The sequence below is a fragment of the Oncorhynchus masou genome, chromosome 8 (assembly GCF_036934945.1).
Source record: "Oncorhynchus masou masou isolate Uvic2021 chromosome 8, UVic_Omas_1.1, whole genome shotgun sequence".
Classification (NCBI taxonomy): Eukaryota; Metazoa; Chordata; class Actinopteri; order Salmoniformes; family Salmonidae; genus Oncorhynchus; species Oncorhynchus masou.
Genome location: NC_088219.1, coordinates 24,318,312 through 24,344,559, shown reverse-complemented (window position 1 = coordinate 24,344,559; position 26,248 = coordinate 24,318,312). Strand labels below are relative to the sequence as shown.

Here is a 26,248-nt window from a genome sequence, read left to right as displayed (position 1 = left end):
GTGTATTAAAAAGCTGACTGTTTATTGATAATTCTTTATCTATTTCTTACTTCAATACAACCATAAAAAAAACTCCAACGAAAAAGAGACTTGTCAGTCAATCGTAATATTTAACCCCTTGCTGAACCAGGGCTAAAATGAACAGAGATTTTAAAAAATATCCAAAAACTGGATAAAAGTAATTTTTTTCTTTAAATACATTTACAAAAGATCATAAATCAGTTGAAATGAATAAAAACAAACATTTTGGTCATTGACAGAGAAAGACAGGACCTCTAGTAAGGTCTCACGAGGCACAGCTGAGCTACAGTACAAGGTTACATTATGGTTGCTCCAGTCTGAGCGACCTTGTGCAGTGACACACATTCAAACATGTTAACAAATAACATTCAATCATTGTGTGCCATGGTACACGCAACTCATGTGCTGTGAGAAGCATTGAAAAAAAACACACAAAAAACACGATTCCTCACTGAATGTCCCAATCATCATTACATTTCACTGTAGTCACTGGGAATTAGCGTAGATGTCAGTCTCGTCATCAAAGTTCTAATTTGCTTAAAAAAACACAAGGAAATGAATATTAAAAACAAAACTTTTCTTGTGAGGTCACTTCATGTTAACACAGCTTTCTGCACTTAGATATTCTTGAACATAACATTATAGCATCTGAAAAGGTTAACAACTTCAGAACATGAATCTCAGTAACAAATCTATTTTTTTTGGCCAAATACAAACACATTGGGTAACTGGTTGTGGACCACTGACAAACAAGTGTGTGGAGGTGGTTCAAAACACATTTAGGAAATAAAACTAGCCCTCAATCTGTTATAATGCTGTCTTCGATCTGTTATATTGACACATAGCCAAGTCAAGTGGTGAGGTCCTGAAGGTCAGTGCAATCTCTCATGGCTAAAGAGGGAGGAAATACATGTAATGACCACATTGCCAACTAGTAATGGTATTTAATACAAATAATCAAATGGACATAGCAAAAGAACAGGTCAAGGCTCAGTAAAATAAAACCATAGTTTGGTGCATTGTAAAATGAGAAATGGGACTATCCAAGAGTGAGCAGTTATCTTGTCAGATTTTTTTAAAACACTGTGCAAATTCTATTTCTGGAGTCACGTTGTGTGTAACCTGTGGTTATCTGATGATAAAGATGGGTCCTGTTGTACCTCATGTTGCTGTTGTGGTTGCTGTGGTTTCCCTGAGAGTTTCTCCCATAGCTGCAGCAGCTGGCCTCCAGCCTGGGGCTCCAACTCCTACACCAGGAAGCAGAGAGGGAGAAGTGAGGAAGTAGAGTGAAATGAGATGAAAACAAAATTAGTTACATTTCAGTCATAGAAATATACACACCATAGATGGAAATCAGCTATTTAGCAATATATTGGTTGTGCATCCTCCCCGACAAATAAACCAGTCATCTCACTTGATGTCTTGCAGGGCATTTTAGTGGGTGTGTTTTGGCAAGATGGTTTAATGAGTCTTCAACTTTTGAATATTCTTTGTTGACAATATTGTTCTCTGATAGTGGGATCATCTTGAACCCACATCTTAACAGTAGTCTATGAGGTCATTCTGACCATATTAGCTGTGTAACATATCTGTTTGTTCATTGGATTATATTGGTCCTAGTCTTTGGAAATGTTGTGGCTGTATTGATGTTAGTCAGGTAACCCACCTGTCCGTCTCTGCTGATCTGCACCTTCTTGTTGTCATTCCAGGGGTTGAGCAGCTGGTGGGTACACTGGAAGGGCAGGCTCTCCTTCCTGGTCCACTCCACGCTGAAGACCCCCCCCAGCCCTGTGGAGCCCCAGTCCTGACAGCGCTCCTGTCCAATGACCGACGTCATCCGTGCATAGCCCTGAGGCACAAAAATTACATGTTACAACCTACCATCCTCCATTTACTCTCACTTACACACACACACATACCTGGAAGTGTCCGGAACCCTGCACAGAGAAGACCAAGAAGACAAGGCTGCTCTCCAGGAAGGCTCTGTTGAGTTTGAGCTCGTTGCTGGGCGTGGTGGACCAGATGCCTTTCTGCTGGGAGATGTCAATGTTCCTCAGGATGCTGCTCTTCATGATGAAGTAACGCACCGGTGCAACGCCTGGCCTTGGGGACGGAGACTTGGAGCACTGAGGGAGACATTGAGTTGAGAAACTATGATATATTTAGATTTACACACTGGGATAAAGGACTTTAACCATTGCTGGAGACAAACCTATAGTAATAATGATATTGGTTATTTGTGTACCTTTCCTGATGAGGTGGGTGAGGGGCTGGGACAGGGGCTGGGGAAGCCGAGTGAAGCCGATTCAGGAGACTTGGGGGTGGAGGAGTGGTCGTCTGTGGGGCGCCTGGAGCCCCTGTCCCTGCTGCCATGGGGGGCTTTGGGGTGCAGGAGGGCCGAGGCAGGGGAGAGTCTTGAGGACCTGGAGGAAGAGGGGTGGATGGTCTGAGGGGTTAGAGGACTGGCCTGGAACTGGACATAGATCAGGTTTACAAAAATGTAATTAACAGGTTGATATAGCCTTCGCTAACCTATAAGGCAGGGGTAGGAAACTAGACTCTTGTCTAGACTCTAGATTCTTGTTGGAGCAGATCAAATCAAATTTTATTTGTCACATACACATGGTTAGCAGATGTTAATGCGAGTGTAGCGAAATGCTTGTGCTTCTAGTTCCGACAATGCAGTAGTAACCAACAAGTAATCTAACTAACAATTCCTAAACTACTGTCTTATACACAGTGTAAGGGGATAAAGAATATGTACATAAGGATATATGAATGAGTGATGGTACAGAGCAGCATAGGCAAGATACAGTAGATGGTATCAAGTACAGTATATACATATGAGATGAGTATGTAAACAAAGTGGCATAGTTAAAGTGGCTAGTGATGCATGTATTACATAAGGATGCAGTTGATGATATAGAGTACAGTATATACGTATGCATATGAGATGAATAATGTAGGGTAAGTAACATTATATAAGGTAGCATTGTTTAAAGTGGCTAGTGATATATTTACATCATTTCCCATCAATTCCCATTATTAAAGTGGCTGGAGTTGAGTCAGTGTCAGTGTGTTGGCAGCAGCCACTCAATGTTAGTGGTGGCTGTTTAACAGTCTGATGGCCTTGAGATAGAAGCTGTTTTTCAGTCTCTCGGTCCCAGCTTTGATGCACCTGTACTGACCTCGCCTTCTGGATGATAGCGGGGTGAACAGGCAGTGGCTCGGGTGGTTGATGTCCTTGATGATCTTTATGGCCTTCCTGTAACATCGGGTGGTGTAGGTGTCCTGGAGGGCAGGTAGTTTGCCCCCGGTGATGCGTTGTGCAGACCTCACTACCCTCTGGAGAGCCTTACGGTTGAGGGCGGAGCAGTTGCCGTACCAGGCGGTGATACAGCCCGCCAGGATGCTCTCGATTGTGCATCTGTAGAAGTTTGTGAGTGCTTTTGGTGACAAGCCAAATTTCTTCAGCCTCCTGAGGTTGAAGAGGCGCTGCTGCGCCTTCTTCACGATGCTGTCTGTGTGAGTGGACCAATTCAGTTTGTCTGTGATGTGTATGCCGAGGAACTTAAAACTTGCTACTCTCTCCACTACTGTTCCATCGATGTGGATAGGGGGGTGTTCCCTCTGCTGTTTCCTGAAGTCCACAATCATCTCCTTAGTTTTGTTGACGTTGAGATGGTCGGGAAGCCGGAACATAATTATAATAATTTGTACACTGCAAATTGACTACAACTAAGCCCAAAGAGATTGTTATTTTTATTGATTGTACAATAATTGATTGTACAATCATTTCATACCTAGATTACATTGAGACACGATCATGTCTTTTTTTATTTATTCTTGGGAACCGATTTCCTAAATTAAACAACTTCTTTGCGGAACTCCCCCTGCTATAAGGCATTGTACTGTAAATACTGAGATAAAACATTTGATCATAGTTGGTCCATTTCCCATACTGACACATCTAAACCCCCTCTCCTCACCTGTCTGTGGCTGTGTGTGACGGGGCGGGGATGAGGGGTTCGTCAGGGAGCTCCGGGATGTCAGGGCTGGCTGTGGGGCCGGAGGTTCTCCTGCTGTTGGCGTTCCTCCAGGAGGAGGTCTGGGGGAGCTCCTCAGAGGACATGGGCCGGGGCCTCTGGCCAATCCCTGTGGGCTGCTGCAGCCCTGCAGTCTGATCCTCAGCCCCCAGCACCTGGAGACAGGATGAGGATGGATGGGTCAGTGACAGCTAACAGGCAGGACAGCTAACAACAGGCTTACAGGCCCATTTACTGTGGTATTTCCAGCATTTCTTTCATAATTTAAGCCAGAGTGTAGAACTGACCGACACCAGGGCCCGTATGGTGGCCTCATCCAGCTGGGACCAGGGCTTGGAGGGGGAGCGGATCCTCCTCAGGAATAAACCGTGCCACTTCTGCCTCAGCTGGAACACCAGACCCACCATCTGACAGACAGAAGGATGGGAGGGAGGGAGGAGAGAGTGGGTTATACAGCTATGAATATAATGAACACTAAATGCAAACTGCTGTTTCAATGAAATGCCAAGTTGTATTGCTTGAAGGGCACGTTGAGTATATTAGCACTGCAAAATAACCAACCTTGATCCTCACCTCTTTGTCCAGTTTGAAGTTGAGCCACTCATCGATCTTCATCTGAGCCATGTTGGCTGTGGAGCGATCCTCAATCTCACTGTCACTGCTCTCATTCACCACATCATCTACAGCAGGCACATAGGAGGTTAGGTTTTGTTGTTTACAGAAAACACATCATCTAGTGACCATACAGGCAGAGAGTGATATCTACAAGTCTCTTTGGAGCAATCATGACACATTGGTTTCCTTACCTTGCAAGCAGTCTATGGACAGGGTATGACAGCAATCCATGCTTTGGTTTAGTTTCTCTGGCACTGTTTCCACATGCTAATGTTTTTACATTTGTGGCACAAATCCCATTCAAGTCATGGGACCGCTATTAGCATTTCTCACACATGTCCAAATCATCCGAAAGTATCTAAAAATGATTGTGAAGCTCAACAAAGTCACTTATAGATGTTTACAACATGATGCGTGAAAAATGCTAAAATCGGTCCCCTTACTTAAAACCTCTACGGGATCGGTGTCCCCCTTGCAGGTCGGTTGAGTTAAGTAGGCCATTGTGAATAGCATGAGGTTGTAAGTAACACATTTTTTCCCCAGGACATAGACATTTCTGATATGGGCAGAAAGCTTAAATTCTTGTTAATCTAACTACACTGTCCAATTTACAGTAGCTATTACAGTGAAAGAATGCCATGCTATTGTTTAAGGAGAGTGCACAATTATGAACTTGAAAATGTATTAATAAACCAAATAGGCACATTTGGGCAGTCTTGATACAACATTTTGAACATATATGCAATGGTTCATTGGATTAGTGTAAAACCTTGCGCACACTGCTCCCATCTAGTGGCCAAAATCTAAATTGCACCTGGGCTGGAATAATACGTTATGGCCTTTCACGTATTTCAAAGATGGTACCAAACGCATGTTTTTTTCTTTGTATTATCCTTTACCAGATCCAATGTGTAATATTATCCTACACTAATTTCACATTTCCACAAACTTCAAAGCGTTTCCATTCAAATGGTATCAAGAATATGCATATCCTTGCTTCAGGTTCGGAGCTACAGGCAGTTAGATTTGGGCATGTTATTTTTTGCAATTTAAAAAAAAAGGGGTCAGATCCTTAAGAGGTTTTTGGGATTTGTGCCACAAATGCTAAAACGTTAGCATGTGAAAACAGTGCCAGGGAAACAAAACCAAAGCATGGATTTCTGTCATACCTTGTCCATAGACCGCTTACAGGGTAAGGAAAGCAATACATAATTTTGAAATTTGGATGAACTATCCCTTTAAGTGTATTACAAATACAGGCAAAACTTGAGTAACGCAATTCTTAAATTTAATTCAATTAAAATATTATACACAAAGTGTAGCAAAGGATGTTTCCTTCAGTTAGATAACCCTACCTTTCTGAACAGCAGGCTCTTGTAGGGCTGTGCTGGGCAGTTTGGCACAGCCCCCGAAGATGGCTATGGTTATGGGGGAGACCACAGAGCAGCAGCGGATGCTGGCTATCCTATGGGCTCGCGTCATCTCGTCATAGATCAACCAATCGGTGGGCAGGGACTGGACGGCTGCCACCTGACCATTGGCTGGGGGGATCTACGAGATGAAGGAAGTACAAACATGTTTTTAGTTTGTTGCTTTGAGTCAGGGTTGGTTTGGGTTTATAGGGTTTGAGTATATATGGTTTGGACTAAAGGTAAGCATACAGAAAAAAAGAAGAAGATGAAGATAGGTGCTTCCTATCTTAAGAAAACTGCACTAAACAGGGTTTACTGAAGAAGACCCTTCGCTCCACTAGGAGTTAAATAAGAAGTCAGTCAAGTAGGTGAAGATAGGATGTGTGCTAGCTACCTTCTTGTGGGGCTGTGGCTGGCTGAGGATGGAGGTGGGGTGGAAGCGGACCCTCTTCTCCTTGGCCCCAGACAGAGAACAGCTCTCACGGTCCACATGGATCAGGTTGGGGTACATTCCGGCCACCAGGGCTGCCTTCACCACTGACCAGTTCTCAGAGTTCAGGTTCACGTCACGGATGTCCCCGCCGCCCCGTGCCCGCACAAAGCCTGGTGGTGGAATACACAATGGAAAAGATTTTTCTTTCTGAAAAATGTTCTGTGAGGGAGCTGTCCTTCGAGGGAGCCGTGGTGGTGCTGTGTGAGAGAGTGTAGGGGGGAGGTGGGAGGGACAAAGGAAAATTCCACAGGATATGAGTCGCAGTGGTGCTGTGTGTGGGGGTGGGGCACAGGACATGGTGGGCACCAAGACATGTGGATGACTCACAAGGCTATTCATTTCACAGAAGGTCAGTTGGAGGTTGTGTGGGCTTCAGTAAAGCATTAGTCTTTATCCAACACCACTTACAGTCAAATTAATACATTCGGTATACAAACAACCTTGGTCCACCATGCTCCACCTGAGCCCTCAGAACCACTGTATTACTGAGAAGGAGAGCATACAACAAGATAGATAAGCCTGACCTATGGCTCGGAGCTGTCCTAGCAGCTGGGTCCTCATCCCTATGATGATCTCCATGGTAGCCTGGGACAGGAAGTTCTTCTCACAGAAGGACCTTTCCCAGCCATCTGTGCGGGCCTTCTGCCAAGCCTACACACAACACAGCAGGTGAGATGTAGTTAGGAAAATGTCGCTTGGACAGTGTTTTATTCATTCCAATTTGTGCAGTCAAATCAAGCTAATAACAAATGAAAAACATTTTTTTATTTTACCTTTATTTAACCAGGTAGGCAAGTTGAGAACAAGTTCTCATTTACAATTGCGACCTGGCCATTTAGCTCTAAACATCTCAACAGCAATTTGACAGAGTTTTTTCATTAAACCCCAAATTCCCCCCAGTTACCTGGAAGGCTCGGAGCAGGGCCATATGGTCGCTGAATGTCCCTGCAGTAAAGCGCTTCCGGCACAGCATGGATGCCCTCTTCTGGGAGGCCTGGGAGGGCAGCACAAAGGGGTCGCGATGGGCCAGTGTGCAGGCGATGGTCAAGATGGGGTCTAGGCACTTGAGCACCACGGCACACAACACCATCTTTCCCAGGTGGGGCTCCACAGGCAGGTCAGCCAGGTGGTAGCCCAGCTCCGTCAGGTCCTCCCATGGGTCCATGGCGTCTATGGTCTATGGATGGGGGATCAATTTAATGGTTAGTGTTGTGTTCTATCTATGGTTATTATGTAGAGAGTCACAGTGCCAAGAACTGATGACCTCCACCTCCATAAAAAAAATAGTCAATGATAAAAGACAGAAGATATAATATTATTCGGGTCATGATTGGTTCAAAACAAAAAATATATTTTACCTTGAGCATCTGCACCGCGTTTTTTACAATGAGGATGGGGGGTGGTTCGGGTGCTTTGGACAGGAATTCAGCGATGGAACAGGTGATTGGGGCCAACAGCTTGGTGTGGAGACAGAGTTCCTGAAAGAGAGAGAAATGGGAGGAGTTAACTACCACTATCAACACTGCCTTATGAGTGTGTGAGGGGTATGCTTGCATGCAAGGGTTTATAATAACTTTATCTGTATAAAGTATGCTTCATACATTCTGCTTGAAGTGTGTGTACCTGCAGGGGCATCCTCAGTAGCTGGGGCACCTGGTACTCCAGCATGTTGTTAAAGCGGAGACGACTGAAGAGGTGGAAGCAGATCCCTGGTCGGCAACGTCCAGCTCTGTGAAACACAAGACTCATTCAAGAGGGTGCTTAAGACATTATGAGGTTTCATAAGAGATGATACTCCCTTATGATACGTCTATAGAGTGCCTCTGTGGTAGGGCTCAGATGTACACTGCGCCTCACCTGCCCTTCCTCTGAAGAGAGCTGGCCTTGGAGATCCACACCATCTTCAGCATGGTCACATGGTTCAGGGCATCAAAGGACTTCTGTGATAGTGAAACAAATCACGTATCAGATTTGCTATTCTGTCACGGAGACGTGCCGCACTCCGTGATCAGGGAGCGCACTCCGTGATCAGGGAGCGCACTCCGTGATCAGGGAGCGCACTCCGTGATCAGGGAGCGCACTCCGTGATCAGGGAGCGCACTCCGTGATCAGGGAGCGCACTCCGTGATCAGGGAGCGCACTCCGTGATCAGGGAGCGCACTCCGCCAGGGAGGCGTGCCGTACTCCGCCAGGGAGGCGTGACAGCCTGCTTGGAGTTTGCCAAAAGGCACCTAAAGGACTGTCAGACTGATGAATCCAAGATTGAACTCTTTGGCCTGAATGCCAAGCCTCATCTCTGGAGGAAATCTGGCACCATGCTGTGGGGATATTTTTCAGTGGCAGGGACTGGGAGACTAGTCAGGATGGAGAGAAAGATGAATGGAGCAAAGTACAGAGAGAGATCGTTGATGAAAACCTGCTCCAGAGTGCTCAGGACCTCAGACTGGTGTGAAGGTTCACCTTCCAACAGCACACAACCAAGACAACGCATGAGTGGTTTTGGGATCTCCCCAAATACAGGTGTGCCATCTTGTAGAGTCATACCCAAGAAGAATCGAGGCTGTAATCCCTGCCAAAGTACTGAGAAAAATGTCTGAATACGTATATAAATGTGATATTTCCATTTTTTATTTTTAATACATCTAAAATCAGTTTTTTTGCTTTGTCATTATGGGATATTGTGTGTAAATTGATGAGAAAAAAAGAAATACATTTTAGAATAAGGCTGTGACCTAACAAAATGTGGAAAAAGTCAAGGGGTCTGAATACTTTCCGAAGGCATTGTATATACACCACCAGCACACAACAATGAGAGACTGGAGCCTGGAACACAAACACCTCTTTTGTCTTGATCAGGGAGCGCACTCCGTGATCAGGGAGCGTACTTCGCCAGGGAGGCGTGACAGAGGCTCTCCCACTACTCTCTCCTCATCAATGCTATCGTCTCTCCCTTCTGCTAAATACTTCTCCCTCTTGGCCCCTCCCGCGCCGTGGCTGAGTGACTAATTGCGACCTTACAGAACATGCCTACTGGCACTTCCGGAGGACCTATCATCCTCACTCCCTCCTCTCTACTTTATGTTCCTCTGTATCCGCTGCTAAAGCCACTTTCTACCACTCAAAATGTTAAGTTTCTGTCTCTAACCCCAGGAATCTATTTTCCAAGTTCTCCTCCCTCGTTATTCCTCCACCCCCTCTCAGCGGACGATTTTGTCAACCACTGAAAAGGTTGACGACAGCCTATTCGCTAAGCCTATTGAGTCCGTTGGTCCCACAGAACTACCCTACGCCTTCTCCACTCTCTCTCCAGATTAAATCCGGCAACTAGTGAGGTCAGGCCACCGGACAACCTGCCCGTTTGACCCCATCCCCTCCTCCAGACCATCTCTGGAGACCTTCTCCCATTCCTCATCAACTCATCCCTGACGACTGGCTGCATCCTCTCGGACTTCAAAATGGCCAATCACTCCCCTCTTCAAGAAAGCAACCCTCGAGGCCTCTAACATCAAACTACAGACTCCCTTTTATTTATTTCCAAAACACACGCGCTATCAGAACAATTTTCTTGACCCACCAGTCAGGCTTCAAGACGGGTGACTCATCCGAGACTACTCTTCTCTGTCATGGAGGCTCTCTGCACTGCCAAAGCTGACTGTCTCTCCTTTCTTCTCATCCTCCTAGATCTATCCGCTGCCTTCGACACCGTGAACCATCCAATCCTCTTCGCCATCCATCTCAGGGCTGGACGTCTAAAGGCTTTGCACACTTTTGGATTGCATCCTACCTAGCAGGCCGCTGCTACCAGGTGACGTGGAGAGGATGTGTCTGCAACACATACTCCCACTACTGGTGTCCCCCAGGGCTCGGTTCCAGGCCCTCTCCTCTTCATACACCAAGTCAATCGGTTCCGTCCTGTCCTCACATGGTCTCTCTCCAAGCTCTTCACTTTCCTGGCACTCCAATGGTGGATCCAGCTTCCTTCCCCTGAAACTAGTACAGCAGAGTCTCTGCCCATCTTCGGAAAATATCTGAAACCATACCTCTTCAAAAGAGCATCTTAAATAATGCCACCCCCCCCCCTCGCAAAAATGTACTTACTAGGACTGTGATATGTGATTGGCCCATCTAGCTATCTTAAGATGAAAGCACTAACTAAGTCACTCTGGATAGGAGTGTCTGCTAAATGGCAAATGTCAATGTAAAATGTGTGCAGTAGACTTGTTTTCAAACCTCTTTTACTTTTCCTGCGTCAATGACAAATACGACATCGTTGACAGTGATACTCGTCTCTGCGATGTTAGTGGAGAGAATCTGAGGAAGAGAGGAAAAGACTTGATTTCTGAACAAGAAGCTGGGGTTGAATGGTATTTTGGTTTACAGGGGCAATCAGCAGTTGCAATTTTTTTTTATATACATATAAATTAATATTACCATTGACTCTGAGAATATAACTTATAAATGCCTCATGAGCTTAGTTCAAGTCTCATACCCCATCAGAACCCAAAATATAAGCTTGTTTTACTGTGTTTGTAAACAAACACTATATAGCTTCAAAACATGATTAAAACTATAATTTTGATATCATAACTATGAATTTGAGAGTGGTTACATTTCTCTAGCCACATCCTTCAGCTTTTTACAGAAACAGAGGCTGGAGTACGCTTTGTTATTGTTTCTACTGCTGACTGTCGCTTTAAGGAACACTTTGGACCCAAGTGGTCAAACTGATCTTTGGTGTGTTAGCCAGCACAGTAGACGTAAAAATACACTCACTATTTTCCGAATACCAGCTGGAGTGTTCCTCAGCACTTTCTTCTGATCCGAGGTCTGCATGTTGGAGTGGAGTGTAAAGACCTGGTACCTATGGAGAAACAACACACAGATCTGAGGTTCTAGTGGTTCAAACAGGAGAAATAAACAAACAAAAAATATCTTCATCGTCTCCTCCAAATAATCCATATTTCTTGTATAAAATAGGTCTATTTGGCCATTTTTGTACATTTAGTGAGGTTTACTAATCTGACTTGCAAATGTGTTCGGTGTAAATCAACATTTGGGTTGCATAAGCAGGAACATGGAGTAACAGCATGTAAACAAAAACGAAAAACAGATTGATGTACAGAATAATTGACATAAATAGACAAGAGCTATGTTGAAATACCGATGGCCCAATTATAAACTGTTGAGAGTGACACATTGCTCTTGCCAGTCATTTAACTGACGGTACCTTTGAGAGTGGTCTGTGAATCTTTTATCGTCGTACAGGATACGGTCCCTCAGACCCACTATCTCATCGTATCCGGGGAGGAAGATCAAAACCGCACCTGACATGGAAAATATTTAAAATAAACTTGTCATTCTATACAAGCAAGGAAAATTGGCACTGACACTTTGTATCAAACATTTTGAAAAGTAAAAAAATACAAGACATCCAGTAGTCACTAGACAAGAGAATCTCTCACCGTCTTCTGAGCTGGTGCAAATGTTGTGTAGCAGGTGCATGATGAGGTCCAGGTCCACCCTCTCATCGTCAAAGCTGTGGTGGTATTCCTTGAGCAGCTCCTGGTCCTCCGGACTCATTTCTGTGGTGGCAGCCTGCACCAGGGACCACTCGTCCAGCTTCCCCGCCTCCAGGGATGAGCTACCAAGGGAATGAGGCTTTCTGTTATCATCCTCCACAAACAATGCCAAGGTTTCCATGTGGTCATTCATAATAATGACAAATGGTGATCTTACAGGTAGGATTCTAGTAGGTCCACCACTTCTGCCTGCTGGAAGTGCTTGGCCCAGTCCAGCGCAGTCCTGAAACAAACCAAATACTGATCAAGATTTCAGACTTAGTAATGGTTAATAGAGTAACTAAAAATAAGATGCATTTATACAGTTATTTAATAAACCCGTACCAGCCATTGGAGGCCTTGATTCTGACGCTGGCTCCCATACTCAAAAGCTGCTCAATCTGACTGAGGAAGCCTCGACCTGCTGCCACCATGAGTGGAGTGGCGCTCGTTTCACTGTGCATGTAGTCCACTGAGGAGCAGAAGGGGAGGAGGACATATCTGGCTGATAACTATTGAAAATATTACTCTCAAAAATACACATTTTTGATAACATTGGTGTCATTATTTTTTACACAAATAAGATACTATATAAACAAAAGCATATGGACAACCCTTCAAATCATTTGCTGACAGGTGTATAAAATCAAGCACAAAGCAATGAAATCTCCATAGACAAACATTGTCAGTAGAATGGCATTACTGAGGAGCTCAGTGACTTTCAACGTGGCATTGTCATAGGATGCCACTTTTCCAACAAGTCAATTCGTCAAATTTCCCCAGTCAACAGTAAGTACTGTTATTGCGAAGTGGAAACATCTAGGAGCAACAACGGCTCAGCCGTGAGGTGGTAGGCCACACAACCTCACAAAATGGGAACACCGAGTGCTGAAGCACTTATAAATCGTCTGTCCTCGTTTGCAACACTCACTACTGAGTTCTAAACTGCCTATGGAAGCAAAGTCAGCATAATGAAATGGGTTTCCATGGCCAAGCAGCCACACTCAAGCCTAAGATCACCAAGCCCAATGCCAAGAGTTGGCTGGTGTAAAGCTCGCCCGCCATTGGACTCTGGAGCAGTGGAAACGTGTTCTCTAGAGCAATGAATCACGCTTCACCAATCTGGGTTTGGCGGATACCAGGAGAACGCTACCTGCCCTAATGCATAGTGCCAAATGTAAAGTTTGGTGGAGGAGAAATAATGGACTGGGGCAGTTTTTCATGGTTCGGGCTAGGTTTCTAAGTTCTAATGAAGGGAAATCTTGATGCTACCAGCATACAATGACATTCTTGATGATTAAACTTTGTGGTAACAGTTTGGGAAACAACCTTTCCTGTTTCAGTATGACAATGCCTTTGTGCACAAAGCGAGATCCATACAGAAATGGTTTGTCGAGATCGGCGAGGAAGAACTTGACTGGCCTGCACAGAGCCCTGACCACATTCCCATCAAACTCCTTGGGATGAATTGGAACGCTGACTGTGCCTGACCTCACTAATGCTCGTTGCTGAATGGAATTAGGTCCCACAGCAATGTTCCAACCTCTAGTGGAAAGCCTTCCCAGAAGAGTGGAGGCTGTTATAGCAGCAAAATGCCAACGATTTTGGAATGAGATGTTCAACAAGCCGGTGTCCACATACTTTTGGTAATGTAGTGTAGATATAAGAATAAACTGTGGCACATAATTAAAGATGCACACTAAACCCAGCTTACCGCTGACGTTCTCACTCAGGATGAGATTGAAGAGCTGGACGAAGGCGTCAGCGTCCTGGTTGAGGAAGATGTCTGAGATGCAGGCATCCATCTCCTTCAGCAGCCACGGGTCCAATGATGCCACATCTTTCTCATTCTGGAACAAGACACCCTGTATCAAACTAATAGCAAACCCAGTGCTACTTTTAGTAAGAACCAGCAAATATACCCTCTGTGACGTTGGTGAAGTAAAGAGTGAATAATCAGAAAATAAGTAGTGGTATCACTTTGATGCATACAGAGTAAATACTGAAAATAACTGAAGCTACTGGGAGAAAATACAATCATTAAGGATGTAATGATTCACCAATAAACATTTGAACCGGGCACCAATGCCGAAGATATGAGTGCATTGGTCTGCGGGACCACTAACAGATCCAAAATGTAGCATGCATCGGTCAGGAAATCTATTTAAACGTTACGAATCACTGGTTCACTAAATTTATTTTCTCAAAATTACTTCCTACCTTCCAAAAATATCTCATCTTTTGTGACAACTGGGTTCTCTCCTTTAGTGTCAAAGCAAGCATGTAATTGTGTTGACAGTCACAAGTAATTTAATAATTTTGAATGCTTGACAACGCGAGGCAATATCAGTTGTGTGCAGCTTTGCGCGTTGACCAAGGAGAGGTAGGCTTTGCTGACCAGACCGCTTGCGTGCCTGTGCCATTGCGAGCATGTTGATTTTGTCCACCTATACCAGACGTGATCAGGACACGCAGGTTGAAATATCAAAACGAACTCTGAACCAACTATATTAATTTGGGGACATGTCGAAAAGCATTAAACATGTATGCCAATTTAGCTAACTAATTTGTCCTGGGATATAAACATCAGGTTGTTATTTTACCTGAAATGCACAAGGTCCTCTACCCTGACAATTAATCCACAGAAAAGGGTGAAAGTTTCTAGTAATCTGTCCTCCTTGAGGCTTCTTATTCTTCTTTGAACTTTACATGGCGGTTGGCAACCAACTTTAAAGAGCATTACCACTACCAACTGAACTGGACTGTGGACCTCAGTTCATCTTTCAAATCACCCACGTGGGTATATGCTCCTAAAAACCAATGAGGAGATAGGAGAGACGGGACTTGCAGCACCTGGCTACGCAGACGCTCGTTGACGCGAGTGAGCAGTGTGGGTGCAATGATTGAATAACATGTACATTTACTTTGCAACACTCACGCACGCGACACAAACAGCATGTTACTCCTTAACTGGCACATCTGCGAGTCACCTTGGTAAAATGGCTTGCGCAATATTATGCTTTATTAGTTGAATGACAAAGAATGTCATTTTCTAGGTTATTTTTAGCAGATGTGCTATACATTTTATCTGGCTATACATGACCAGGGCTTACATTCACATTTATTTTGATTGTTCAGGTTAACCATCAGCAATAGTAGGTAGGTAGTTTTATTTGAAATCTTCAATACACATAGTCATTTTTAGATATACAAGGTAAAGTTGATAACTTCATAACAAGGACAAGAAGAAAGGATAAGAGAAACTCATGGCTAGAAGGGATACAACTTTAGTCAAATGAAATATTAAAAGTATACATTATTTTTTATTTTTTTTAGCTAACCCTAACCCTTTTGCTAACCTTAACATAATTATCCTAACCTGCTGCGTATGTTCTCCTAACCCACAAAGAAAAGTCAAATTTGACATAAGATGTATCACATCTAGCCAAAACGAGCTCACTCCTGAGTTGTCAAAACCCCTCAAACTCAACTCTGGACCTCAAAGCTTCAACTTGGATAATAGCTTTAAAGCACACAGTACAGCTGTCTAACACAATTGTCATTAAGCTTAACTTTCCCTTCACACTATATATTTATATTCATTAGCTATCTCATAGCTTATCTCATAGCTTTTTAAAGATAAATATTGATACATTAGTAGCTCTAACACTTAATCAGAAAGCTCAGAGAGACCCAAGCTCAGAGGCCCAAGCTCAGAGAGGTGCAGCGCATGAGCTCCATTCAGCAGCAGATTTTACATTTAGAATGGAAAATTAATGCGTTTATGGAACAAAGTTAGTTCATTGAATTGTAAAACACGGATTTGTTCCTCTAATCAAACCGAATAGTTTGAAACTTAAATGTATTGTTCCTGTATCGTATCAGAGCCCACATATCTAGATACGCATCGAATTGTCTTAAAGGGAAGGACACACATCCCTAGAAAACATGGATATTGAGAAATGAGAATGGCCCATATCCACTTGTTCTCACCAGCTGGGTGAAAACACTGTCCCCTCCATCGTCTAGCAGGTCGTTCTCCTGAAGGACACAGGAGGCCGAGGTGGTCTTCTCCCTCTGGGGCTCCTGGCGGGAGCCACCCTCACGCACCTTACACCACTCTGTCAAAGACATCTGTTGCTTTTCCTCTGCCAGGGACGACACACACATACACTCATTCATTCATTCTGGGAGACACTGGACATCAAAGTGGAAATCAAAGAAACAATGAATGAATGGTTGGTAGTTACCCCTCTGGATCTCCTTTTTGTATTTCCTCATGTCTTTGTTTGAATAGCCTGTTGTCCTCAAGATGTCTTCCAGGAAAAGTTGCTTCACCTCAAATGGTCTTCCTTTGACTAGATAAAAGCATACATTCATAATTTCTCATTTTGATTCATTTCACTGAACAAATCAGTGCTGGCAGGACCAGTCAAGACAAGCACCAGCCCCTTCCATAGAGGTCTTCCCCTGCAATTACCTGGCTTTTGCAGGTAATGGTTTCACTGCTGAATCCCCGTACCAATTTCAAATGAATAGATTAAGTGATTCTGTAGTGATTTCTGCACTCTCTTCTCTGTAGGTGGTCTATCCAAACACATTGAGATGACTTACTGTGGATGACAGGACAGGAGCCAAAGTAGCGGAGGAACAGCTCCACGTCCAGGGCAGCACTGGACAGGATGAGCTTCAGATTAGGCATCGTCTGGAGCATGTCCCTCATCTTGGTCAGCAGGAAGTCACTCAGACCATCCCGCTCATGAACCTCATCCTGATTGGATAAGAGGTTGGAAGAACAGGCAACAGGATTCAGTCATTGAAATTATTTTACGCACCAGACCCAGAGATTTTTTATAACTAACCCAAGATTGACCACCACCTGTCGTTTCCAATGGGAGAAAATTTATCATAGTGGGTAGAACAAGTAAGGAGGTGGGCAGAGCCAAGCACAAACTAGCGAGATCTTATTAGCGTGTTCTAGCATGCGTTTTAATATTTCTGTTAGTGAATACCTACTCTGTGAAGTGCGTGTGTGCAATAGCTAAATTCACCCTTGGACTCCTAAACAATATAATTTTTTGAAACTTTGGCAAAGAGTAAAGTCTACAAAACGTAGTCCATTCTGTTCATAACATATTTTAGTTTTGGGAACAAAAAACTATATTGGAGATCAAAATGTTTCATTGATGACAAAATTTGCTTAATGTCGGCCAAAATCCATCTCGCTCCATCTTCTCACACTGGACTTCCTCATTACCATATTTGGTTGTGAGAGGAAATGCCAACCAGATGCTTCAGATTTATACATCCGGTGAAACATCTGTGGCAGGCCTGACAACTTTGAATAATTTTTATGAGTACCACTTCAGCACAGCGGTGTGCGTGTTACACCCACACTGCTAAAATCGTAGGCATTTTTTTTGTGTGCCTAATAATGATGTTGGCAGAAGACTGCCTTAGTAGGAATGGTACGCTATAGACTGTTATGGGTACTTGGTACTACAAGACTATGGTACTTGCCTACGGTGCAGCAAGAGGTACTGCCCCTCCCTAACTTCAGGTTATGCTCAAAACCTACAGTCCAACCTGAGTACTCTGTTCTGCCATCTCTGGTTTCTTGGCCCTCCTACCCCTTTGGGAACGCAGCTCCCGTTCAGCCCAGTCCAAGCTCTTCTCTACCCTGGCACCCCAATGGTGGAACCAGCTTCCACCTGAAGCTAGGAGAGCAGAGTCCCTGCCCATCTTCAAAAAACATCTGACACCCCACCTCTTCAAAGAGTATGTTAAATAATCCCAGAGCTCTCAGACCAAATAAATTGTCTTTCGTGAACAAACAATCACACTTGACTTTCTTTCCCCCCCCTTACTAGCTCCGAATTTACTGATAGCTACTTTGAGGGAAAATGTACTTACTACGACAGGTGGTTGTCCCACATATCTATTTTAAGATTAATGCACTAACTGTAAGTCACTCTGGATAAGAGTATCTGCTAAATGACTCAAATGTAAATGTAACTGGCTGCCCTCAGTAGCTAACTAGAAATATATGTTTAAATTTACAATCAGGGCTATCTTTAGGATTTTCTGATAAGGTGGTGCAGATGTAGGTCTATGGTTGGTAGGGGGGAGGTTATTTAATTTCAGTCATTTCGTCCCTCAGGAAGTTGAAGCATTTTGTATTTTTGAAAAACCTGTAACTGCAATTGTAGCCAACACAGAAGTCTTGTGCCTGATCCTAAAGGAAATTGAGGTGGTCTGTAATGATTATAGTTTCAAATTTTAGTGTCACTTGCACAAATACAGTGAAATGCCTTTCCTACAAGCTCTAAATTCTATTTAATAGGTGTCTTTATGTGGATAGAAAATGTAAACGGGCTTAATTTTGCTTGGGGAGAAAATGCTTAATTCAATTACTGGATGCAATGTAGTGGTCTTGCTTACTGTAGGATATTTGGAATATGAAACAACTGGACTAGGCCAATATGAGCTTGTTTCAGATCTCCATTCCTGACCTCATCCATCTAGTCGGGTCGGACGACTCGGCTACCATTCATTCAGCGTGCCTTGTTGTCATTGGTAAACTGACTACTATCACATCATTAACAGCCTACTGTTGACAGACAGCTATATGAGATGTATTAACATAGCCATACTAATCTTTAACAGTCTAACATAACTCTCTGTGAAGGATGATATTAGCGGAAAAGCTCTGTCTGCCATGTCAGTTTCCATCCACATAGAGAAGTGTACTGAACTACCGCAACACAACAAATGTTACCTTTCTCGTCAATGTGCGTGCGCCTACTATGGTTGTGGAGATCAAAGGATGTGCGGGCAAGAAAGTGTCCTCACTTAATTTACTAAACACTGTAGCTAACTACCTTCAACAAAATGTGACTAACACTGAAAAGGGGGAGGGAAAAAAAGGGAGAACGAACTGTTTGCCAAATACATTTTCCAGATGCATCAACAGACAAAGAGGAGAGCTGCCATCAAGCTCCAGGGAGGAAAATAAACTCAGCAAAAAAAGTAAACGTCCCCTTTTCAGTCTTTCAAAGATAATTCGTAAAAATCCAAATAACTTCACAGATCTTCATTGTAAAGGGTTTAAACACTATTTCCCATGCCTGGTCAATGAAACCTAAACAATTAATGAACATGCAGCTGTGGAAGGGTTGTTAAGAGACGGTAGGCAATTAAGGTCACAGTTATGAAAACTTAGGACACTAAAGAGGCCTTTCTGACTCTGAAAAACACCAAAAGAAAGATGCCCAGGGTCCCTGCTCATCTGCGTGAACGTGTATTAGGCATGCTGCAAGGAGGCATGAGGACTGCAGATGTGGCCAGGGAAATAAATTGCAATGTCCGTACTGTGAGATGCCTAAGACAGCGCTACAGGGAGACAGAATGGACAGCTGATCGTCCTCGCATTGGCAGACCACGTGTAACACCTGCACAGGATCGGTACATCCGAACATCACACCTGCGGGACAGGTACAGGATGGCAACAACAACTGCCCGAGTTACACCAGGAATACACAATCCCTCCATCAGTGCTCAGACTGTCCGCAATAGGCTGAGAGAAGCTGGACTGAGGGCTTGTAGGCCTGTTGTAAGGCAGGTCCTCACCAGACATCACCGGCAACAACGTCACCTATAGGCACAAACCCACCGTCACTGGACCAGACACGACTGGCAAAAAGTGCTCTTCACTGACGAGTCACGGTCTTGTCTCGCCAGGGGTGATGGCCGGATTCACGTTTATTCGTCGAAGGAATGAGCGTTACAATGAGGCCTGTACTCTGGAACGGGATCGATTTGGAGGTGGAGGGTCCGGCATGGTCTGGGGCGGTGTGTCACAGCATGATCGGACTGAGCTTGTTGTCATTGCAGGCAATCTCAACGCAGTGCGTTACAGGGAAGATATCCTCCTCCCTCATGTGGTACCCTTCCTGCAGGCTCACCTGACATGACCCTCCAGCATGACAATGCCACCAGCCCTACTGCTTGTTCTGTGCGTGATTTCCTGCAAGACAGGAATGTCAGTGTTCTACCATGGACAGCGAAGAGCCCGGATTTAAAATCCCATTGAGCACTTCTGGGACCTGTTGGATCGGAGGGTGAGGGCTAGGGCCATTCCCCACAGAAATGCCCGGGTGCTTGTAGGTGCTTTGGTGGAAGAGGGGAGCAACATCTCACAGTAAGAACTGGCAAATCTGGTGCAGTCCATGAGGAAGAGATGCACTGCAGTACTTAATGCAGTTACTTTTGATTTTGACCCCCCTTTGTTCAGGGACACATTGTTCAATTTCTGTTAGTCACATGTCTGTGGAACTTGTTCAGTTTGTGTCTCAGTTGTTGACTCTCATGTTCATACAAATATTTACACATGTTAAGTTTGCTGAAAATAAACGCAGTTGACAGTGAGAGGACGTTTCTTTTTTTGCTGAGTTTAGTACTACAACTATGGCGGCGGGCCAGAGTGGAGAGCTAGAGATTTTTTCTCCTTGCCCAAGTCATCTGATAGGCTCAGATCCGGTTGTGTCAAAAAACACAATGTGCCAACTGGAAGCTTATTTTTGCGTATTTTTGGGTAGTCTTTCATACCAGTGTACTTTGACCTCAAATTGCATGCATGCAGGCTGACAGGTCTGCATACAGTCAAGGCAGTGAACGATAACAAAAGGGCAACAATAACTTGTACTAACCACAATGACGTGAGTAACAGTGGACATTGTGGTGTCTCCGGCCATCAGTGTTCTCAGCAGGACTCCGCTTGTGCAGAAGGTCAGCAGCGTCTTAGGAGAAACTCTAAAGGGTCAACCAGAGTCATTAATTTCCTCACAGTAACTGTAAACAGAGACAGTGCCTCCCTCACTCCATCTCTTTGCTCCTACCTGCTCTCCAGGCGGATCTGGTAGCCAATGGTCTGACCAATGCTCTCCCCTCTCTCCGCAGCAACCCGCTCTGCCACAGCGATGGCTGCCAGACGCCGGGGCTGTGTGCAGAAGATCCGACAGGGGATCCCATTTCGGCTGCAGTCATCCAGGAGGAACTGTGGGATCTGGAATGGCAAAACACTTCCCATTAAGTTTCTAGATGATCAGGAACTCTATTTACAAATGTAATACCTTATCATACCGATGCAATGCCTTTGTAGGCTATACAGTGCCTTCAGAAAGTATTCACACTTCACTTTTCCCAAATGCTGTTGTGTTACAGCCTTAAAATCGAAAATGTAATCAAATTTGAGTTGTGTCCACTGACCTACACACAATATCCCATAATGTCAGCGGAATTACGTTTTTAGAAAATGTTACAAATCAATTACAAACGAAAGGCTGAAATGTCTCGAGTCAATAAGTATCCAATCCCTTTGTTAAGGTAAGTTAAGCAGTAAAAATGTGCTTAACAAGTCAGAGTGAGTCCATGCAACTTATGTGCAATAGTGTTAAACATTATTTTTGAAAGACTACCTCAACTTTTCACCCCATACATACAGATAACTCTAAGGTCCCTCAGTTAAACAGTGAATTTCAAACACATTCAACCACAAAGACCAGAGAGATTTTCCAATGTCTCGCAAAGAAGGGCACCTATTGGTAGATGGTTAAAAATAAATACAAAGCAGACATTGAATATCAATTTGATTCCCATGGGGAGCCACACAATTGACCCAGCGTCGTTAGGGGAGGGTTTGGCTGACAGGGATGTCCTTGTCCCATCGCACACTAGTGATTCCTGTGGCGGGCCGGGCGCAGTGCACGCTGACACGGTCTCTAGGTGTACAGTGTTTCCTCCGACACATTGGTGCAGCTGGCTTCCGGGTTAAGTGGGCATTTTTTCAAGAAGCAGTGTGGCTTGGATAGGTTGTGTTTCGGAGGACTCACGGTTCTCGACCTTCGCCTCTCCCGAGTCCGTATGGGAGTTGCAGCGATGGGACAAGACCATAACTACCAATTGGATACCACGAAATTGGGGAGAAGAGGTGAAAAAAAATATACATGAATACTTTTTAATATTACACTTTGTATGGTGTATCAATACACCCAATCACCACATAGATACAGGCGTCCTTCCTAACTCAGTTGCCAGAGTGGAAGAAAACCGCTCAGGGACTTCACTATGAGGCCAATGGTGACATTAAAACAGTTAAGAGTTTAATGGCTGTGATAGGAGAAAACTGAGAACAGAACAACATTGTAAGTACTCCACAATGCTAACCTAAATGACGATGAGTGAAAAGAAGGAAGCCTGTACAGATTAAATATATAAAATATATAAATATACACTGGAGTTGCTTACAAAGACTACATTGAATGCTTGAAAATCTGACAAGACTTAAATGTCTGTCTAGCAATGATCAGCAACCAACTTGACAGAGTATGAAGAATTTTTTAAATAATAAAATGTGCAAATTATTGTACAAACCAGACATACCCATTAAGACTCACAGCTGTAATCGCTGTGAAAGGTGATTCTAACATGTATTGACTCAGGGGTGTGCCCATTATTCTTTTGAAAATTCTTCAAGCTCTGTCAAATTAGTTGTTGATCATTGCTAGACAACCTTTCAGGTCTTGCCATAGATTTAAGTCTCAACTCAGCCACTCAGGAACATTCACAAACTTCTTGATAAGCAACACCAGTGTAGATTAGGCCTTGTGTTTTAGATTATTGTTCTTTTGTAAGGTGAATTTATCTTGCAGTGTCTGGTGGAAAGTGGACTGAACCAGCTTTTCCTCTAAGATTTTGCCTGTGCATAACTCCATTCTGTTGATTTTTTATCCTGAAAACCTCCCCAGTCCTTAACGATTACAAGCATACCCATAACATGATACAGGAATGACTATGCTTGAAAATATATTGAGTGGTACTCAGCAATGTGTTGTATTGGATTTGCCCCAAACATAACACGTTGTATTCAGGACAAAAAGTGAACTGCTTTGTCAAATCTTTTTGCTGTATTACTTTAATGCCTTGTTGCAAACAGGATGCATGTTTTTGAATATTTTTTATTCTGTTCAGGCTTCCTTCTGTCTCAATTAGGTTAGTATTGGGAAGTAACTATAATTTCCTCAGTTTTTTCCTATTACAGCGTTTAAACTCAGTAAATGTTTTAAAGACATTATTGGCCTCATGGTGAAATCCCTGAGTGGTTTCCTTCCTCTCCGGCAATTGAGTTAAGGACGCCTGTATCTTTGTAGTGACCGGGTTTATTGATACACCATCCAAAGTGTAATTAATAACTTCACCATGATCAAAAGGACATTTAATGTCAGTTATATACTTTTTTACCCATCTTCCAATAGGTGCCCTTCTTTGCGAGGCACTGAAAAACCTTGGTCTTTGAGGTTGAATCGGTTTGAATTTCACTGCTCGACTGAGGGACCTTACAGTTAATTGTATGTGTGGGGTACAGAGATGAGGTAGTCATTCAAAAATCATGTTAAACACTATTATTGCACACATATTGAGTTCAACTGATGGTGACTTATTAAGCACATTTTTACTCCTGAACAAATCATAACAAAGAGGTTGAATACTTATTGACTAAAGACATTTCAGCTTTTCATTTGTTATTAATTTGTTTTAAAAAATTAAAATCTAAACATAATTCCACTTTAACATTATGGGGTACTGTGTGGAGGCCTGTGACAAAATCTAAATCAATTTTAAATTCAGACAACAAAATGTTGAAAAAGTCAAGTGACGCGAATTCTTTATGGCACTTTATGTGGACAGTGATGTAAAATGTTTCTCTCCCTCACCTGTGTAGTTTTCCCCGAGCCGGTCTCCCCCACCACTAGGACAACACGGTTGTCTTTGATGACCTGGACGATCTCCTCCTGACGCTCGTACACAGGAAGTGAGCTGCGGAAGAAGTCCAGTTCAGATGGGCCCCTCTTCTGGGGCACCTGGGGAATGCCGTTGTTGAGCCGCCCACTGGTCCTGTTCTTGTCACGGCTGCTCTCTGGTGGAGAAAAAAAAGAAGGGCAGAGGAATGTTAAAACTTTGAATTGTCAACACATTTTAACAGATAGATAATTTATTCATTCAATACATTGTTATTAAAAACAAAGGTTGACAAGGACTCCCATTGACATCAATGTATTATTAACCCTGAAATATAACTGCCACTCACCAGCCTCAATGGCCACAGACAAGCCCCTCTCAGTGCGAGGCAGTAGGTCTGTGCGCTCCTTGTTGGTGATGGGGAACCTCTGCAGCAGGCTCCGCACAGCGTGCTTGGAATTGTGGGAAAGGTTGAAAGTCATGATGGACTGAGCCGTCTCCGAGCCATCCTTCTTTCTGATAGTGAGGGTCCGGCTTGATCCTTTTCTGAAAATGAATGAAATAAGGATGTTAGACCTGATGGATGCTTTTAGGAAGTTACATTTCCAGTACAATATTGAGGAGGGATACACATTTTTTTCTATTCAAGTCCTGCTTTTAAAACAGGAGTATCCAAGGTTGACCTAAGACTACAGGCTCTGACACCTGATGTCAAGTTGTATTGCTTACCCTCTGCTTTTAGAGATATATCCAAGGGACTGTGCAAAGCGATGGATGAAGGCTCTCTCAGTACTAGACAGGGAGGAAGGAAACTCCATTTCTGTAAAATCAAAAGAACTAATGTAGTATACTACATCACATAATCCAAATGTCTCCATGAATCACCACTTCATCACATGAGTAGAATGAACATTTTATGTTACCTTTTTGCTCACTGTACTGAAACCTCTCAAGGGAGATGTTCACAGCAATCTTAACTTCTTCGTCGATGCGTATGTCTTTCAGCCCTTTGCCCCTGGGCCCCCCACCACCAGAGTGTTTTGATTTGGCCATGGCAGGTTTGGGTGAGGCATTACTCGGACGTGACATGATGCACTGTAGAACACAAGTGTTAATAAGATGTAGCTAGTTAATAAGCAACCAACCTGCAATCTCCCTAGATGACGGTCACATTTTAGTTACTTGGACTAGCTAACTAGAGACAAAAGGGTTGAACTACCATGCAAGTGGCCAGATGCTGACAAATATTCACTGTTAACTACTTCTGACTGACTCTCCTCTACCTAACGTTAGTTATTCATAAACTCGGACATAACTTAGTTAGCTAGCCATAGCTTTCACCAGAGGCTGAGCTTCTGTGACTGACAGTGTGAGCCATACATTACTTTTAGCAAATCTTTGAGTAAAAATCAAACTAATGACATGTGTTGATTTTGTTAGCCACCTTAGCAAACTCGTTAGTAACTCAGAAAGATAGCTAGCTAGCTATTATCTGCAAGCAAAAACATTATGTTAGCTAACCCAGTAACGTTACTGGTAGCTAGCTATCGTTAGCCAGGTTGCTAACTAGCTAGCTAGCGGAATTACGCTAGCTAACGTGTCATTTAACTTTATCCGTCCTTGAGTTAATTATACATGCATGTCATAGATACAATGTTTCACATATAGCTAGGTAACGTTTTAACTAGCTAATACCGATGTCAGATACCCCTCGTGCGCCGCCTCTGTTCGTCTAATCCAGCAGTTTGGAAACGCTGACCGACTTCATGAGATTCAGATAAATCACCACTCGAGGTGCAAGATCAGAGATACTTTAGAAGAGATGGAAAACACCATTGGAATCGTATTGATGCCCATTGTGTGCGTTGCACATGCTACGTCATTGGGCCGCGCGGAGCATTCTGGGTGAATCAGGGACATGGAGAGCTCTTGTTCAAGGAGTGAATGGGAGTCAATTGTGCGCTAGCTCAAAAAAACAACATTAACATGAATTGCATCAACAATAGTTACAATACTACAAATATTTTCCGAGATGTGATATAATTAACTTGCTATGTGTAATATTGCACAGCTTTGGAATCGTGACATTACGTACTTTCGATGAAAATAGGCACGCTTCTCAACTCATACCCTGACTTGTAAAAGTCACACATATGCCCAGGCCGGGAGCAGACAAACTGGCCCAACCCCCACTCTTGCACTAGCCCAAGCCAATGGCATGTACCAGATGCTCAGCAGGCTCTGCTCACACTTACTGTCCTGAGACCAAACCACACATCCAAAAACATTGGACACTTTATGGAACAC

General features: G+C 43.6%; 1 protein-coding gene across 3 annotated transcripts; it reads right to left on the bottom strand.

Annotated features, from left to right (window-relative positions):
* On the bottom strand, positions 1-25,818 carry ythdc2 (YTH domain containing 2). 3 transcript variants are annotated; one of them, XM_064972023.1, is made up of 32 exons: positions 25,637-25,818; positions 24,865-25,036; positions 24,671-24,761; positions 24,291-24,487; positions 23,917-24,119; positions 21,043-21,209; positions 20,854-20,956; positions 16,760-16,916; positions 16,396-16,503; positions 16,139-16,293; positions 13,860-13,995; positions 12,491-12,617; positions 12,324-12,389; positions 12,050-12,228; positions 11,815-11,911; positions 11,361-11,448; positions 10,818-10,898; positions 8,445-8,527; positions 8,211-8,316; positions 7,946-8,065; positions 7,492-7,764; positions 7,112-7,238; positions 6,489-6,697; positions 6,038-6,233; positions 4,641-4,747; positions 4,355-4,474; positions 4,011-4,222; positions 2,267-2,444; positions 1,941-2,147; positions 1,688-1,870; positions 1,182-1,268; positions 1-912 (listed from the first exon to the last, which is right to left on the bottom strand). In XM_064972023.1, exons 2-32 carry the CDS (start codon positions 25,028-25,030, stop codon positions 907-909), a joined length of 4,335 nt encoding a protein of 1,444 aa, XP_064828095.1. In that variant the 5' UTR covers positions 25,031-25,036; positions 25,637-25,818; the 3' UTR covers positions 1-906. The 3 variants fall into 3 exon arrangements, with proteins under 3 accessions (XP_064828095.1, XP_064828094.1, XP_064828096.1); XM_064972022.1 differs by having other exon boundaries at positions 1-1,268; XM_064972024.1 differs by lacking the exons at positions 23,917-24,119; positions 24,291-24,487; positions 24,671-24,761; positions 24,865-25,036; positions 25,637-25,818 and having other exon boundaries at positions 1-1,268; positions 20,854-20,943; positions 21,043-21,117.
* Between the last annotated feature and the right edge of the window lie 430 nt (positions 25,819-26,248).

Coding starts and splice junctions, on each gene's coding strand:
- ythdc2 (XM_064972022.1), bottom strand. CDS start 25,030: ATGTCACGTCCGAGTAATGCCTCACCCAAACCTGCCATGGCCAAATCA. Junction 21,210..23,916: donor GCTCGGGGAAAACTACACAG/GTGAGGGAGAGA, acceptor TTGCCATTCCAG/ATCCCACAGTTCCTCCTGGA. Junction 16,294..16,395: donor CAAAAAGGAGATCCAGAGGG/GTAACTACCAAC, acceptor CGTCCCTGGCAG/AGGAAAAGCAACAGATGTCT.